At 32.3% G+C, this 19,857-nt stretch overlaps 1 protein-coding gene across 1 annotated transcript; it reads right to left on the bottom strand.

Annotated features, from left to right (window-relative positions):
• Positions 1 to 12,114: 12,114 nt before the first annotated feature.
• On the bottom strand, positions 12,115 to 12,824 carry LOC147293108 (Ribosomal L18p/L5e family protein). Its single transcript, XM_086234336.1, has one exon. The coding sequence runs from the start codon at positions 12,568 to 12,570 to the stop codon at positions 12,184 to 12,186; it is 387 nt and encodes a 128-aa protein (XP_086090462.1). The 5' UTR covers positions 12,571 to 12,824; the 3' UTR covers positions 12,115 to 12,183.
• Positions 12,825 to 19,857: the final 7,033 nt, after the last annotated feature.

Here is a 19,857-nt window from a genome sequence, read left to right as displayed (position 1 = left end):
CATTAGCTTCTAATGGTTTGTGTTAGTTAGATTTTAAACCATTTAACTTTTAGGTTCATTGATTTTAACTACTAAATTTTAATAATTTTTTAGTTTAGGTACCAAAATTAAATAGCATTTTAGATTAAGTACTAGTTGAAAAGTCAAACAAATTAATAAAGTAAAAAGTATTAAAATTTACAAATATTACATTAATTTATATTATATTGTATTATAAAAAAAAAATCAATCTAGTCACAACTTAATTGTGACTGTCATGGTTAATTGAAAGAAACAACTCAAATCACTATACTATATATTATTTTGAGTAAAAATATTGTTTTGACATTTATTTATACTATATTGTAGTATAATTTCTCTAAAAATATTCAATTAACTCACAACTTAGATGTGACTGTCGTTTAGTCACAATTAAATTTGAAATTGTGACTGTATGTGAAGTTGAGATTACATTAGCAAATTTTCAAGATAATAAAAAAGTCTCAAGGGGAATTTTGTCAAAACCTTATAAATTTTAACTAACATTTATCATATGTGGGCCAAAGGATAAAAATGTCAAATGGAAAAGGTTCAAATCAAAAGGACCAACATATTTATGACCTAATTTAAAAAAATACATTTAAATTTGGTAGTTCAATTGAAATATTATATGGTCTTCATGCTATACCAAAAAATGATTGGAATTTGGTATTTAATTTTAATTTTCTATTAACTTTTATGGTTCAAAATCAATTTCTATGTTTAATAAGTTATTTTAGGAAAACAAACTTATATATATATATATACACATAAGAAATTACAAATTTAGTCCACTTATTTTATACTTAATTCAATTTTGGGCCATGATCTTTTTTAAGTTCAATTGTAGTCTACTTATTTTATACCTAGTTTAATTTTGGTTCACGATATTTTTTAAGTTATGATTTAAAATCATTTTGGTTATGTTTTCTTCAATTATAATTGAAGTATAAGTTATATTTCATCATTTCTTAGTCATAGAAACTAATTTGAAGTATTATAATCAAAGAGAATTGAAATTCGGTGAAATTTGAAAAATCTGAAAATTTTATGAGAAAAATTGGTAATTTCGGGTACTCTACTTAGGGGTCAATTATCTTGAGTTTTAGAACTCCAATTTGAATGATCTTTATATGGTTGAAAAGAGAAGATGCATAGCTTTAAAATAAGTATATATTTGCTGAATTTGGTTGAGATTTGATAGGTTAAAAGACAAGACAAATTTGAGAAAACAAATCTGAACTTTTATTAAACAAGTAAAATAATTAGTGGATCAAAATAAAATTTTAAAAAAATTGTGAACCAATATTAAACTAGGTATATCTATACATATACACGTGAATTTCATAATCAAACAATCAAGTAGTTTTATAAAATAGTGAGCTTCTTGCTTCTCTTTCTATCTTGCTTAATAGTTACTTCCATGTTCTATAACAATAGATCTACGTTTACAGATCCAAAAGTTTTATAAAACGTTTTAAAACTAATTACTCCCACTTGAAAAACCCTATTTTATGGTTTAATCAAATATGAGATCCATTCCTTTTTTTCACAATAAACTATGCTTAATAAAAAGAAACAATATTTATAAATGCTTTTATTTAAACTATGAGTTTTATAAACTGTTATGCTTAATCAAAAGACACAATATTTATCAATATTTTATTTAAATTATGAGTTTTTGTTTCTACCAATGGTTAATTACTTCACATTGAGGAATTGATGCCGTTGTGGAACTCTTAATTAAATTTACTTTATATGTACACTAAGTTAATCTAATATTGAAAATACAAATAAAGTAAACTTTTCATCATTATAAGGGGGTGTATTCAATTAGAATTTTAAATGACTTTGGTGAAATTAAAAATTTTAGTGGTATTCAATCAAAAATTTTAAAGAGCTTATAAAAGTCCGGTGGTATTCAATCAAGACTTTTAAAAAGTCTATGGTATTCAATTAAGACTTTTAGAGAGTCTATAAAAGTGACATGGTATTCAAAAAGTCATTGACTTTATTAAATGATAGACTTTAAAAGACTTTCATGGACTTTGTAGTGTAAATTATATTATATCAAAGTTAATAATTCTCCAGCGTTCCCCCTGCAGATTTATAAGGATTTCAAATATTAAAAAGCTATTAAAAAAGTTGTATTTTTTTTTTTTTTTTGTAAAGAGTGATGCTAAACCTTTTAATCTTATTTCTTCACCCACCTCTTAATTTATTTTTTTCTAATTACTATATCCTCTTATATTAATTGACTCATCATCCTGGATTGGAACCAACAGCGTTGCCACAATGCAATGTAACAACAAGATATTCAAACTAACTACTTCACAGTCTTTAAGTAATCAACAAAATCACAAGATTATATATTCATAATTTGAGAAATAATGTTACCATCACATCATATAATGTTCTCAACCTGTCAATTCAATTAGAAAAATTCTAACAACTCATTAAAACACAATATTTGATAGTCTAATAACATAAAAACATAAAATTCAGAACACTTATAATAAATTATATGAGAGAAATAAGAATTTCGTCATCCAAAGTATGTTTAGGCGATGAACAATTCCTCCGCCTAAACACACTTTGGGCGACGAACAATATGTTCGTCGCCCAAAGTGTCTTCAGGAGACAAACTAAATTCGTCGCCCCAGGTATCTTTGAGCGACAGAATTTACTTGTTGGTCGCCCAAAGTCTTGGGCGTCATGGCTTGGGCGACCAAATTGTCGACGAAGACATTTCGTCGCCCAAAAGTTTGGGCGACGAAATTCAACTTTGAGAGAGAAACTAGGTTCGTCGCCCAAACTTTTTTTTTCTTGTAATATATGGAACAAAAAAATTTTGGTCCCTACAATTTTAGTCCCAACTTTTTATATTGTTTGCAATATTAGGACAATTTATAACACATGCATCTCGGTCTTGAAGCTCATCTCCATTTCACTCACTCACGGAGGACAAAAAAATAAAAAACATATTGGAGAAATTCTAAAATAAATAATAAAAAATTATATCAAAGTTATTAGAAGTCTATAAAAATCTTTTAAAATCTATGAGAGAAAAGTCAGGGAAACTCTAAATAGAATTTTGTCAAAGTCTATGTAGAGTTTATAAAAGTCATTAAAAATCCATCAATTCTACCAAAGTCAATGATTTTTAAAAACTCTACAAAAATCCATTAAAATCCTAATTGAATACACCTCCTAAGTCTCTAATCATATTAATCCAAATTCAAAACCAAACATAACAATGTTCAAGAGGTGAGACAATATGCTTTTTGGTTCCCTCACTTGGCAAGTTGGGCCTCTCCTTAATTACTTATTACAAGGATTTTTGAACCTAGAATCTATACTCATTACTCACCTCTTCCATCCCATGAACTATGGCCCAAGGGTTGGCTAGATGAGTTTTCTGCTATATCATTTCACAGTCTTTTGAAACTTTCCAATTATCTCCATAAATAAATAAAAACTTGTAACATGGTTTAGAAAAAAAAAAATATATATATATGTGGACTAACTTGATAGTAATAGAGAATTTTATGCATGTATGTAGGGAGGTTGTAGCTCCATTGGCTGTGACTATATCAACTACTACAGACCTAAGGCCACAATTTAAATGCTACCTCACATGAGGTTTAGGGGTAATTCGAATTTGCGACCTATCTAACATTGTGAAGAAATACCACTAAATCAATAAGGAGTTGGCATTTAACTATTTACATAAATCAACATATTTTTTTGGATAATATTTTGAAAAGGAAAATATATAAAATGAATAAATTTGAAACAATTGACCATTAAAGTATGTCAAAGTGTTTGCACCCTAAAACACCTTATAGTATATATTTAAGTTCGAAACAACAAACATTTCAAAAAAACAGAAAGAGCAAAAAGCAATGGAGGAAAATCATTGGAGACTACTTATGGTAAAAATATTGGGATGGATGACTCTTATCCTAGTTGTAGTTCAAGCACAAGATGCTCCCTCTCCCTCTGCTTCTCCTTCATTTCTCCAACATGATCTCCTTTCACCCTCTTCAGTTGATGGAACATCTACCCCTCTTCGTTTATTGAAAAATTATAGCCCAGAATTGTATAAGCATGTTCAGTTCTTGAGAATGCACAAACCTAAAGATTTTGATTGTCTAGTTTTTACGGCTCTACCTTGTAAAATCCATAAAGATTGGGAGACATGTATGATAAATCATTTCAAACATTGTCCTCATAAACATCATCCATGAGAAAGCTTTGGATTTAATATGAATATTCGTACTCTTATCCTTCTTCATAGAAATAAATATAATGTAATATTACATATGTAGTTTAGGGTATAATTACATATGTAGTATAATGTAATATTACATATGTACTTTTGATTGTCTAGTTTATACTATCACATATTTATATAATTCCTAGAATTACATACTTTAAATGGATATAAAATTTTATGTCATAAATGGACGTTTTCCTTATAAAATAAATGAATAAATAAATCGACATTTTTCTCCCTAACACTTTCCGTATTTTATACCCAAATTATTCAAAGTATGTTCTCGTCCCCTTGCCAAAGATCTGTTGCCCAGACAGCCCAGTTTTGAGTGTACTTGAATTATTAGATTCTTTGGATGCAAAATTTTGGGTTGTAATTTGTAAAGAAATCAAGAGCAATGTATATTATATAGTAAATGTGGTCCTTGATGCATCTTGTAGATGCATGTGCAATTGTGCACAGTGACGAAGCTAGAGGCGGGGCAATGCGGTCATACAACCCCAATAGCTCATTTGTTTCACCCCTATAAATATGGATCTGACCCATTATTGTTTCAACCAAATGGATCTTTTCTATTTATATATATATAAAGAAAACCTACCCCATCACAATGTTTTAGCTTGTGTTGATGGCAAACCCAATAAATTCTAGAATAAATTAGCATAGTATGCATGACAAGCATCCTACTTAGCCTCTAGTATACTATTGTTAAAATGTAACAACAAAGTAACATTTGTAACCTCTAGATCACTTAGCTTATTTAGTTTAGTTTTAATTAGTTTTTTTTTTTTTTTTTTTTGAATTTTCTTCTCTCAAATTATCTTAATTTCTTTGATGTATAAAACTTATATTTATCCAAAGTGAAGTGAAAATATGTCTGCAGTCGCAATTTCAGTTTTCTAATACAGTTTCAGTTTGCAATTTTAATTTGTCACTTGCTGAAACTGTTTTGAGTGGGTTGAGCTTGTGTTAATTATAGTTTTTATTGAACATGGCATATGTACATAAACGACGACAAAGGGTAATGCTAGAGAGCCTCAATAATTTGTGCCTTAATGATATGTATTTAGATGTCATTAAATATTTAATATCATTCCCATGTCATATTTTACAAAGACTCTTTAATCCTTTGTTTTAATCTTGCAAAATATATTAACTACCAATAAAAAAATAAAATAAAAAATTCCAAGCATGTCACTTCATCTTCTATTGTCAATTCGTCATCAACCTTGCATCACTTTATGCGCTCTCAAGTCTCACCAAGAGAACAAAACTCTCTCATTTCTTATCCTTAATTTTTCCTTTATATTTGTTTATCTTTCCCCTTTTGCTTTCAACCTCGTATTTTATTCATTTTAGTTTTCCATGCTATGACACTGGAATGAGATATATAGGTCGAATTGAAACTAATTTATTTTTCCTCTGGCCACAATGTTTTTCTAATTGAATATAGACTCTTTATCACCAATAGTCCTTTTACTTTCACTCAAACATCAAATTAGTCCTTAAAGTGTATTTTTAATCAATTTCATCATGCATCTTTGTCATCAAACATCAATTTAATCCCTAGAGACACTGTGAAAATTTGTCGAAAATAGCTCTGACAAGACCACCTCCGAATTCCACCCTGAAATCTGGAGTGGTTTTGTGGGAAATAAAGTCAAGGAAATCCTACCGAAAATTCGGCAAAACTTCCCCTGAAATTGGACTAACCCAACTTTTTAAAACATGCAGAAAAACACTTCTATGTCTTTCAGCCACCTCTACCACAAAGCATATAAGGGTCTCTGACCCGTCCAAAGATAAATGCAACTAATCTTCATAGGTTATCAGAGTCGTTCTAAATTTTCATACAAATAAACTAAAATAAAAGGGGACGCTAGCCTACAAGGTTCTCAAACGTTTTCAAAATGTATCGACGTTCCTCTTGGCTCGACCGCTCCTACCTGAAGAAAATTTAAAACAAAATAGACAAAACGTGAGAGAAAAATCTCAGTGAGTGGATATAAAAAGTTTTAATAGTGTGAAATTTTTCGTAAACTCTAAACTTGATTTTTTTTTTTTAAAATCCTCCAGTTTTAAAAACAAATTTTCAAACCTTCCAAAAACATCATGAAGCCTTCAATTGCATAGATTTTAAATAACTCAAGTATCCAGAAGATTTCAAAACTTCCTATAAAAAAAATTAGATAGTAAGACCATTTAAATCCTTAAATAAAAACACTAATATTCAAATTATTAAATCTCACAACTTAATACTTAATCAAAGTAAGATCTCATGAACTGTATAAAGTCACTTCGTACTAGTACCCGGGGATTTGCTGGTCATACGTGCACGCAGAGCTTATGCTGCTGGTCATACATGCACACAGAGCTTATAGTGTTGGTCATACACCGTCGAGTTATCTCAAGACGGGTGCAGAGCAATATGTTATGTTGGTCATACACTGCCGAGTCATCTCTAGGCAAGTGCAGAGCAATATACTATGATGGTCATACACTGCCGACTAGGCAAGTGCAGAGCGAATATGTAATGCTGGTCATACACCGCCGAGTCATCTCTAGGCGAGTGCAGAGCAATTGGTACCTGTTAGGTGAGGGTACTAATAGAACGGTTTAAAACTGTTTATTTCATATCAAAACGAACATGCCCAAAAAGGAATTTCTTACAATTCAAAGATCACCTCTTTCCAAACATGCCTTAAGGATAAAAATATTTTAAATTCATATTAACAAACTACTTAACTGAAGCTGTCATATTTATAATATTTGCTGACGTAAACTCGTATCTTAAAATACTCAACGGATGAGATAAGTAACTAAATGCCAATCCAATAATTTCATATAAAAATTCATATGTTCAGCAATTGAATTGAGATCAAGACTTCTAATGGTTTACGCTAAAACCAAATTCAAAATATTATCCTTAGCATAATATAAATCTCAAATTAGATAACTCCAAACCCAAAATGGAAATATTATTTGATAAACTTTAAAGTTTGATAGAACTCAATTTTCACCCTCACGGAAATAAATAGGAATGCAACCATTCAAAAACCATAAACCATTTACACTCAAAACTTAGGATCCACCCCGCAAATCATCATTTTAAAATCAAAACTCAAAATAAACATTTTGAATCAAGTAAATCATAAAATTCGTAAATCGTTTTCCCCAAAACAAAGATCCAACTCATAAATTTTCTTTTCTCCATTAACTCATGACAAATGTATATTAAATCATGAAATTCATAATCATTTTTAAAACAAAGGTCCACTCACAGTGAAGATTCCTAGCTTCGACCCTCCATCAGATCATTACGTGCCACGACAGTGTCGCCTATAAAATAGAACCATAAAAACATATCATTAGTCTATACTCGACCACAAAAGAATGTGTGTGTGTGTGTAAACGAACCTAACATCCCGCCCAATTTACGTTCTACTCAACGGTTAAATAAATTGCTTCCTCTATAGCTATAACACTCTCAAATTATTCTCAAAACCTGCCCGGCTCAACCTAGCATCACCCAATTATCCAAAATTAGTCCTAAATTTAAAACGAAATCTGCACAAGACTTATTTCGGTCGAAAAGCTCGTTTTAGAAAAATTCGGTATTGGCCAAGTCTCACCTTCCCACCCCAAAACATCATTGATTTCCCCAACCACACTCAACCAACCAAAAGATCAATAACCCACTTATAAATTACTCCAAAACATATTTTATTTTTCACGAAATGGTAGTGTGGAACGAAACCACCACTGGTGCTATCAAATGTGACTATTTCTACCACACAGTTAGCCAACTAAAAGAATTCAATAGAACCTATTCAATTTCTGCATCCTAAACATTAATTGAACTTCCTAATATTGCAAATTTGTCCAACAAAACTACAAGAACAGTTCTCTAATCTAAAAACCCAAGAAATTTCTGAAATGGTCTCAAACCCCCATATTCAATCTTCATCAAATTCTCAAAATCAAGCAACCCAATAATAAGAGGATGAAAGCCCACAGAAGAGGGAAGAAAACCCACCTATTTTCGAGGTGGATAGCGCCGGAGCTTGGTCGGACTCCAATGAGACAGCAAGATGCCTCTGGTGTCGTTACTGTACGCCCAGAGGCTGGGCTGCCAGGGAAGTTGGCTGGTGGTCAACGCCGGGGATAAGGGGTCGCGCAGTGGCTCAGGTTGGTGGGTGGTGGGTGGTGCTGCTGGCGGCTGGTGGTTGCGCACAATGAAGGAGAGAGGAGAGAGAGTCACATATATATAGAGAGAGAGAGAGAGAGAAAGAGAGAAGTAAGGAGTCTGGGGGGGTGTTGGCGACGACGAGAGGGACCCGCCGCCGGCCTCTAGTTTCCGGGAAATTGGTTGGAGTTGGCCGCGTCGGAGAGAGAAGAGAGGGGAGAGAGTGAGCTCGAGGAAAGAGAGAGAAGGAGAAAGAGTGAGAGTGCAGGGAGAGAAAAAATGAGGGAGAAGGAGAGAGAAGGTTGTAGAAAATTCTAGAGAGAGAAAAAAATTCTAATTTTTGAGTTTTAAAAAATTTTAAAAGTCCTTAAAATCAAAAAGTCTAAAATGCCCTCTACTTTGGTCATCTGTAATTCTTAAACCGAAACTTCATTTAACACACGGTTCGTGTCTACGTGCTCGTGAACTTAAGACATTCCTAACCAGCCCAAATTCGAAATCAAAACCCCGTTAAATAAAAAGTCAACCTTTTTGGTCAAACACAATTTAAAAATTAAATAAATAAATAAATAAATAAATAAAATAAATAAATAAATCTAAAACCTTTTATGTCTCAAAATAAATTCTTTGAATGTTTAAAATAAATCTTTGAAAAAAAATAAGGGATCTCACAATTCAACTTCCCACCATGCCTCTAAATGGCCATTATAACTAAGGATTAAGGATTTAAATTTCCCGTGAAATTTGGATTAGGTCGTTACAAGTTCGGGATACGAAAAAATTCTCCGAAAATTTCTACAGACTCGTCTTGACTACTACTATTTTTATATGAGGTTAAATTATCAAATTGATTTTTCAGAAAATTCAGAATTCCCAAACTAATTCCCAAAATTTTCTGAAAAATACTAAACGTCAATTTGATAATTTGACCCCATATAAAAATAGTAGTAGTCAAGATGAGTCCGTAGAAATTTTCGAAGAATTTTTTCATCCTAAGCTATATTTGGTGAATTTTCAAAGTGTATCTAGGGACTAAATTAATGTTCGATAGCAAAGATGATGAATGACATTGAGTGAAAATGCACTTTAGACCAAATTACTATTTTGGTGAAAGTTGAGGGACTATTTGTGATAAAAAAAAAACCTTGAATATATATATAGATAAAAACAGAGCACTGCAACAAAGGAATATGATAAAATTAAAACATCATGACTGAGATTTATTTGTAGACAACCTTTGTACTTCATTTTTTTTTTCTTTCCTGAGGTTTACCTTTGAATTTAATTTAGGGTAGATTAAAATGGAGTAAGGTCTTGAAGATCTAGCAATTCAATGTTCTCAAATGGTTCTGCTTGAGTATTAAACTCCTTTTTACTTGATTTTTCTTTTTCATTATAGAATTCACGTACATAAGAAGATGCAGAAAAATATTGTATATTCTCTATGAAACTTAAAATAGAGAAAGAGAAGACGTTAAGAGAGAAGAAAATAAAAAATTGGATGGACTGGTGAGAGAGAGGAGAAACTAATGAAGAATCGATTAACAATAAAAAAGGAGTGCTGCTAGAGATCCCAAATTTGGATCCCAAATACATATGTCAGTGTGTCATAGATCCATAATAGGCCCCACTCTAGACTCATTTATTTGCATGCAACAAGTAAAACATTGACACATGCACTATCACATTATTTGGGATCCATAGTATTATTGATAAAAAATTGGCTCCACTTCATTTTTTTCCTGATTAATAGTGATCATGGATTCTATTGCTTTATGATTAGAGAGGAAATAGAGGGACAACTCGAGGAAGAGATAAAGAAGACAATTTGAGTTTTCTAGATTTGCATACAAGGATAAACATGGGTGCCGCTATTTAGCCCCAACTAATTTATTAAGGCTTTTTATCAACTTACCTACCTAAAATTTGTCCCGATTTTCACTTCACCATCCAATAAAATTTTTGACTCGATGTGACACTTTAATTTAAAAAAATTTTCAATGTTAGACCTCTGGTAACTTCCGTCCATTTTAGGGGCTTTTCTGTCTTTTTAGGTTTTTTATGTCTTTTTATCACTTTACCCACTTGAATTTTGACCCATTTTTCACTTCACCACCGAATAAAAAAAATTGACTCAATGTGGCACCTGAATTTAAAAAGTTTTGCAATGTACAACCTTCGCCTAATTCTGGCTGAATTTCTGTTAAAAAATGGTCACATGTGTCACATGTGACCTATTTTTAAAGGACATTTCGGTCTTTTTATGTCCAATTGTATTTAAAATATATGTGGACAAATGAGATAATTACATGTGTCATTTTCTACTAAACTTTTTATTTTTTAGCAACCCCACTTTACTTGGACCAATAAGAAGTTTACACATGTCTTTTTTTACTTAAGAATTAATTTTTTTAAATATTCTCATTATTGTATGTATTTAATATACATCCATTATTATTTTTGGAAGACAAAAAAAAAAAAAACCACACCACCCTCACCCAACGCACCCACCCAGTCACGAAACCTCCATCATTTCTAGAGATCTTGCAACTTACACAAACTTCCTCCTCAACCCCACCTCCACTCCACCACCAAACCCAACAACTTAATCTCCAAAAAAATCTCTTCTTTCATTCATAAGGCTTTAATTTTAACCCCTTCATTTTCAAACCCCTCTCAGAGCCTCTCTCCCATTTCTTCATCACCCCCAGATCTCCATATAAAACTAATTTGTGTTGGGGTTGCCACTGTTTACTTGTGCATAAAAGAGAAAAGAGGAGATGAATTTTCAGAAGAGAAAGAAAGAGAGAAAGAGAAAGAGAGGGAGAGAAGAGAGAGGGCTGGTCAAGAGGGAGGGAGGGGGAACGAGGTGGTCGGAGTGAGGGACCGTCAACAGTGGTGGAGGGAGGGGCGCCGGTGGATTGCTGCTGTATTTTTCTAGTAGAAAGGGGAGAAGAGAGAAAGAAAGAGGAGCTGTAGGGCTGTCATGGAAGATCTGGGAAGAAGATTGGGTGAAGTTTGAAAAATTGGTAGTTTCGGGTACCCTACTTTGGGATTAATTATCTTGAGTTTTAGAACTTCAATTTGAATGATTTTTATATGGTTGTAAAAAAAAAATACATAGCTTTAAAACAAGTATATGTTTGCTGAATTTGGGTAAAATTTGATAAGGTAAAAGACATGCCAAATTTGAGAAAACAAATCTAAACCTTTATTAAACAAGTTGAACAATTAGTGAACCAAAAAAAGAAATTAAAAAAGATTGTGGACTAAAATTGAACTAGGTATAAAAATAACTAGACTAAATTTGTAATTTTCTCTTAAAAAAAAATACCAAAATAAAAATTTTATGAAAGTACAAAAACTGAAAATATCATTTGGATTTTCATTTGGCCTTTTTTTACAAGGATATGAATCATGACTTGTGTCAATTTGCCTCATGGACATTATGTTTGACACCGATCTGTCCCATGACCATCCTTCTCGGCTGGAAAAAGTTCACACGTGTCAAACATAATGTCTATAAATGCAAATTGACGAAAGTAATAGTTCATATCCTTAACTAACTTTAATGCATTTTTGAAAAATTTTCTCTAAAATAAACTATAGGCCTCACAAAACATGTGTCACTCTTCCCGTGCATCTGGCTCACACCGAAACCAATTACACTTGCCCATCCTCACCGTCCATTCCAATCAAACTAATCAATCAAGGCTGTACGAAGCCCTAGCTTCTCAGCCCCATCGACAACAACACCAGCTCGTTTGACGGAGTCAAAGAGCGGCAAGACCCTGAGGCGGTGGTGGACCGGTCTGGAGAGCTCTTGGGCGAGGTCGATCTCGACGGCGGTGACGCCGATCTCTCTGAGGCGGAGGCCCAGCTTGTCGCCGACGCGAGAGGCGACCTTGGCGTCCCAGAAGATTTGGGAGCGAGGGAAGCGGTTGAGCTTGGCTCGGTACTGGGCTACGAACTCTTGCTCCGAGGAGGACGCCATGGCTATGATTGAGGAGCTGCTGGGGTTCGTCACCTGGGCTGTGATTTTGCGGCACGACAGGACTAGGCGGAGGGCGTGCTGGTTTGTCGACATTGTAGAGCGAGAGAGGGGGAGAAAGAGATGGGCGTGCTCTGTTATTGGGTTTGGGTGAACATGGTCAATCCTCAATGTGTGTTTTGGGAGCTTTGGGTATGTCAGTTCGCTCTGTGCTTCTAATTTTTCTTTTTAATTTGTTTTCAGTTCTTTTTATTTTATATTTATTTTGGGCTAGGTTTGTTTATATTTTGTAAAAAAAAAAAAAAAAAGAGTTTAGACAAAAAAAAAAGGTTTATTTTTATAATAATAAATGGTCTGTTTTTTATTTGTTATAACTTATAAGTTATAATCAAATCAATAAATACAGTGATAAATAAATTAATATACACATTGAAAAAATAAAAAATATGATGTGCGGTGAGTAAGTGGGTGAGTGGCTTACTGAGTTACTGCTACTTTTGGGGATCGTTCTAAACCCCTTAGGACCCAAGTTCTTTGAATTTGGGTCCCTCCTGTAAATGGTTGGTTAAATTAAGGGTGTGTTTCGGACGGATCGGATTAAAAATATGGTGTTTTAATTCTAATTTAAAAAATTTTGAAATAAAATTTCTATTACAATTTTCATTCCAAAAAATTCAATCAACATCTCATTTTAATTCGAAATTTTTGAATTTTTTCAAAATATTACATTTTCAGAACTTTCGAATAAAAAAAATGAAATTTTCCACATTTTTTTATTTTCGGAATATTTTTTAGTGCATCTTCGGTTTTTGTTTTTTTGTGAATAATGATGAAAGTAACAAAAAAAATCAAAAGAAATTAGGTTCTGGTGCGTTTCAATTTTTATATTAAAATGTAATTAAATTATATGTACAATTAAAAAAAAGATACAAAATATTAATTTAAATAATATTTAGGACAATACCATACCATAAAAAAATCTAGAAAAATATGAAAAAAAAAAGAAAAAAAAATAATCTAGCAAGTTTTCATTGCATGAAAAAACAAGGAGGTAGTGTTTGCATTTGCTTTCATAAACTAAATAAATGATAAAAATATATAATTTTATGGAATCATTTGGCATAATTTTAGAAATATGGGATTCAAATGCCTTCGAAAAATTTCGAATTGGAATTTACAAAATTATTCCAATTTTTTTTCAAAATTTTTAGATTTCGGAATTAATTAAGGTGTTCAAAAATTAGAAATTTTCGAATCAAAATCAGTTGAATTTTCCGATCCAAATCATACTCTTAGGTTAATTTGAATACTGATGGCTACAAGAAGGGTGGCGAGGGGATTATTGGAGTTGGGGTGTTTTAACTTTTATGCATTGGGGCATGGCCACATGGCTTATGGGGTTTGTAGCCAACTTGAGTAAGGGGAATATGTTTGTCACAGTTTGAATGGATATTAGACTACATAATCATATTTTATAAATACATTTTTATGAATACATTACCTTTTAACATGAATCTGAGATACGATGAAGAAGAGAATTTAAAACTCCTTTGCTATATTCATAACTTTGGAATGCAATTATTTCCATTTTTATGACAAAATTATGCCAATATATTTTGAAAATACTATTTGTCTTGAAATAAATAGCAAGTATGAATGATTTTAAAAATACAATAAATATGAGTACTATCGGAAGACTGCACAACATATATCCCAAACACTAAAATGAGCATAGTTCATTCCCTATCCTTTGGAATGAGCATGAGCATAAAATTAGTTGTTGTCATCTCCTTAATAAAAAAGGTATATGTCCATTTACATCCACTAAACCAGTCGAACAGTCCAACTAATACTTAAAAAAAACAAAATCTCTCCTTTCATTCAAGTTCTTTAAATAGAACCCTGAATACATCCAAAACTCACCGTCTCACCCAAAACGCTCTCTCTCACTGTCTAAATTGTGGCCATCACTCGCACCATGTTGGTCCACATTGCTTCAAATTTTGGGTATTTTTCTTGCCCTTAAAAGGGGCATGGTCCATCACCTCTGTTACTCTCAAAATGAACAATGCCATTATGCATTTGACGTAAAGTTGACCTGTGATGCAAAGTTGCAAGCTCATAAGAATAAAACTAGATTCGGTGATGAAGTATTTACAAATATTGAGTGCAATTAAAGGGATCTAGCTTACCAATTTGTCCAAATCAATATGAGAACGAAACATGCATGGAAGTGCCAGGCATGACACATACATAGGAATTTCTCACGAATATTGACTATGCCTGATCAAAAATAAAATCAAAACAATTTAACAAGATGTATAGAATAAATTTCAACTTTTCAAATGATGGTAAAAAGCTTGGAACTGCAGGTTCTTTTACCTTATTTCTTGCAATACTACAGGTATCCGACGTGCGACCAAATAATACTCGGTAATAATGTTGGTGAAGGAATAAACTCTAGGACTAAGGGCCTTTATTCTGTGTAACCTGCAACCAAGACCTTAACACCTTCTATAAAAGGAACAATAAAACTAGGCCCCTGCATCTATGTATAGTGATTTGCTAGTGCTGCATGACTTAATATTATTTTAGAAGAGCAAGATTCCACCTGATTCTCATATTTGTTGAAGTCGGTCAACCCAAAACTTGAACTTAGGCTACCACTAGAATATTATATATCCAATGAGTACTGATCCTCCAATAGGAGAACAATTTAAGAATCAACTTCTTGGCCAAAACAACTTGAAGTTTCTATGGATCTATCATCTCACTTAACATCATGCAAATCCTATATAACTAATAATGTTGAATTCATGTAGATATCAATTAAACATGCTTCTAATTGAAACAAAAAGATTACTAGATATATTAAATGATTTGAGAAGCATCAGTGACACATAATAAATTGTTATAACGTCTCAACCAACTAAGCTAATACAGAACAGGGTGAACCAAAAAAAAAAAAAAAATCCAACGTGAACATAAAGAAAAAAAGTTTAATAGTGCAAATCCTATCCAGATTAGATTTTTTTTTTCTTTTAAAGTAAAATTTATCCAGATTTTTTATTAAACCACAGATCAATCAATGGGGTCATTGTGTGTGGTTTGATTTCAATCTCAATATACTTTGATTAGATGCAATTGATGTGGTCTTACTTAATGTTTATTGTTCAGCAGAGTGCTAGAATGAAATATTCTGCATTGCATGAAATAGATGATTACAGAGATTAGCAATGCAGAAAATGACTGTGAAACAGGTAACTGGTATTATATTATTTCTTGGTAAGTTATTTCGGTATAGAAAGAGCTTGGCATTTGGAAATATATGAAACACTAACTACTGATAAAGGAAAAGAGAAACCCATCAAACGAAAACAAAAAACAGAAAAAAATAAAATAAAATCAATGCAATATTTTGTGGAAAAAGTATAGATCGCATAATTTGGAATTCAAGTTTATCAAGTCACATATGAATACAGCAATTTGTTCTGAATTTAATTGGATTAGTGATTCAAATAAGAAAATTGAAGTTTGAGTAAAATGTACAATATGAAAAGTAGAATATTGATCATGAATTGCATCATCTACAAAGAAGTATGTAGGGGAATGGATCTCAAGTACCTGCACTATGTAGTATGTACTGCACACCAGTTGTTCCTTTTGAGTTATAGGCTCTTGCAAACCTACAAAGCATGCCACCGTAATAATTAAAGCCAATTTACAATAAACAAAATGGCCAATATATTGGATAATTAAGAAAATAATGTCACATAGAGACTAGAGAAGAGCACAATGCAACTAGAAATTTTAATTAACCTAATTAACTAATCAAACAGGAACACCAGAAGAGAAGAGGTGGTAGTGATCGAAAGATTACAAATAATTTGAATAGGAAGTTTTCAGCAACTGAGACACTCCCCTCAGCACATCTTCACATGGGTTTAGTGATAACAGTCTCTCACATTGTTGTTAAAAGGGATGAAATCAAGATAGATTCTCTGGTCACTCTAGCAAATGAGTGAGGTCCTGAAGTTGTTCAGGCAGTGAGGTCCGGAAGTTGTTCAGGCAGAGACTTGATCTTGAGATGTAATCATGAAAATCTACAAATCGTTGGTACCTTGGAACCCTTGTTTTTCAATCCAAGCTAATGAGAGAAAAATTTCTTCAGGAGCTGCAAAATGATTCAGAAATGCACTATAAATTTTGGATAAGATAAAATCAGCACTGTATGAATACAGTTGACTGGAAAGATAGCAATGAAGGAATTGACTGTTAGTTTTCCAAAATAAGAGGCTAATTAGGTTGAGAACAACACAAACATATGTATCTTATTTACACAAAAGTACACAACATTTCTTAGAAAAACTAAATATCTCAAAGGATAAGGACTCAAGCTAAACCTGTGAATATGTCACATAAGTTAAGTATATAAATATGAAAATGATTTCTATGAATAATTGGAACAAAAGATGCCAGTAAGTGATCAATTCTTACCATTATACGGAAATGTACTATAATATGAATATTAGGGTAATTCTCACGATCACTGTCACAAAATAGCAATATATGCAATGATGCAGGGGAAAGGGAACTGAAGTACCTGGACTGAGTTTGCACTTATTGCACATCACTTTCCAATTGAGTAAGAGCATCCTGAAAACCCCAAAAGTATGGCAAATTAATAATAGATGCCATTTGAGAAAAAAAAAAAAAAAAGCCTAGGAATTAAGTATATAGACAAGGAAAAGATAAAGCAGAGACAAGAGAAGAGACAAAGCATTGAAGATAGAGAGGGCTTACTTTGTGCTACAACATATGCGGAGCTTGAAGCAATGAGGATGAAAGTGATCTTGAACAACTGGGACACTCTCCCACACGCATGAATGATGAAAAATATGATTATATCCAATTGTTTGGTGAGGTGTCGCATGGTTTCAATCAACTGCGTAATTAAAAATCAAAGATGTTTGATCAATTGCTGAAGAAAAGAAAAAAAAATGAGGATAAACAAGTTTCTTTTTAAAATGCTCCAAAAGGGTTTACACAAAATTGAACAAATCATGAATGTGAGAGATTACCCTTGATTTCCTTTAGACGGGGACAATGATGAATCACTAGCTTTTCCAACTTGGTGAGAGTGATAGTTAAGATTCTGGATGTTTCCAAACATTCTTTCAGGCAAATAAGTATGCTCCTTTACATTTTGTATATCCAAAGAAGTGAGAGTGATAGTTAAGATTTTCAATGCTGGAAACAAAACCCTGGTCTCATTCCTTGTTGCTGTACATGAATGAAAAAGAGAGAAAGAAGTTTTGAAGGTGACAATTACGATATTAACCTCTGTTTTGTAGATTCTAGCTTGTTTAGTGCCACAGTACTCATTTCACTGGATAAAATTATGGTGCAGGAGGAGACTTATTTGGTGAAAGAAACTTCGATTTTTAAGGCAAGACATAATCGTCTTTGTAAATATGTCTTTTGGGGATGTACATTCTTACCATGTTCAACCAATCGAAAATAAAAAATAACTAATTTGGTATAATATGCAATCTAGCTTGTAGCTAATTGATTAAAACCCATATCTTTAATATATCTCATATATATATATATATATATATATATGACTTTGACATATATATGTAGTCTCGTTTGTTATTTATTCATTGGTCTAATGGGTTGCATTTTGTTTCTTCTTGTAGCTTATTTCAATACTACTAAAGATGCATAAATCATTGGTGGGCTCAATGTGGCTCAGATTATCAATGAGCCCACGGCTGGGGCTATAGCCTATGGTCTAGACAAGAAAGAAGAGAAGAACATTTTGGTTTATGATCTTGGTGGTGTTACATTTGACGTTAGCATCTTGGCAATTGATTCATCCTCCTTTCTATAATTTAAAAATGATAAATAATAATTCTCCTTTTGATTTTGTTATTATAGTTAAAGAAGAGGTTGCGAGTCCTTACACTGGGAATTGGCGGTGTTGGATTAGCACTACAAGAGGCTGCAGCAAGTCTTTACACTTAAGAAGTTGTTGGTACGTGATATACATCCATTTTCTTTTTCTTTATTGGTTTAATTTGCACCAAAGGCTGGATTAGTAGTACTGTAGTTTAGTGTGAAATTATTTAACACTTTGCAACATCTTAAGTTTTTGTCTCTTCATTTATTTGTATGGTCTGGGATTCAAAGGTTTTCTTCCCTTTGAGATCGAGGCCATTAATATATGCTTTTAGGGTCTGAAATCTACTACTCAAAGAAATTGAGTAAGTTTTATACCGATTTCTATAATTGTCCTTGATCCATGGTTCTAGACTTGAGATTGTACAATTTGCAGTTTTCATTCCCAATAGTTATATTATTTTATGAAAACATATAATTAATTTCTATATCACATTTCTTTTGTAACAACACATTAATGTTATTGAAGTTTAATAACGTTACAGCAGTGCTGTGTTCTGTTTTCTGGAAAAGCATCTGGCATGAGATCAACTAGGACGAGGTTTCTTGTAGCAATGTGGTACTTCAAACAGGTTTGTCTATATTATGTTACTGATAGTAATTTTGGATATATATATATATGTACCCTTGCCTGCAGACATTTCTGTTTCTTTATCATTTTTAGAGACTTTAGATGCACATTGTGTATAAATTTTGCTTGAAAATTTGGTTTTGATCAGTTAATAATATCACAATATAACGTATTGTAAATTTTGTTCTCTAGGGTTCTCAATAGTTTTTTTCTTTCTTTTCATATTAAGCCTTAGGTTCTGTATTAAGCCTTAGGGAAATGTCTTAAGAATATCTTTTTTCTACATACTCTTTGTATTTATCTTTTTTATTTTTAATCCTAAAAGATCTTATGGTAGTCCTACATGTATATTAAGAAAGTCTATAACCTGTAGTTTAAGAAAGTTTATAAGCTGCTTGTATGAAGCTTCATAACCCTATTAAATAAGCTAAAACTGAACTTTACTTATTTTTACTAAGAGAACAGATTTAGAAAACATTTTGTTGAATATATTGTGCAATTTGAGATGGTAATTTGGCTTAATAGTGTTACATTTATTTGCAGGCTATTTTACTGCCCATGCTCATTTTTCTTCTGTATATTATGCAGTTATCCATGTTATTTATCAATTCTTAAACTTGCAGTGCAGGGTATGAGAGGAAAGCTTAACAATTTGTTTGTCCAGCTTCGGAAGAACTGCAATCATCCTGACCTTTTAGAGTCAGCATTTGATGGCTTATGTACGTTAGTTTAAAAGAGCTTTTAGTAAATAAGTTGAAGCTTGAACATGTGGTGATTAGGAAATGGTGCAGTTCCATCAAAAGAGAAATAAGAGCACTGATGTCTTGGAGGTTTGCTGCATCCACTTT

This window comes from Dryas octopetala, chromosome 2 (assembly GCF_963921425.1).
Source record: "Dryas octopetala chromosome 2, drDryOcto1.1, whole genome shotgun sequence".
In the NCBI taxonomy this organism is placed as follows: Eukaryota; Viridiplantae; Streptophyta; class Magnoliopsida; order Rosales; family Rosaceae; genus Dryas; species Dryas octopetala.
The sequence above is the reverse complement of the archived record's forward strand: the minus strand, read 5'-3'. Positions and strand labels throughout refer to the sequence as shown.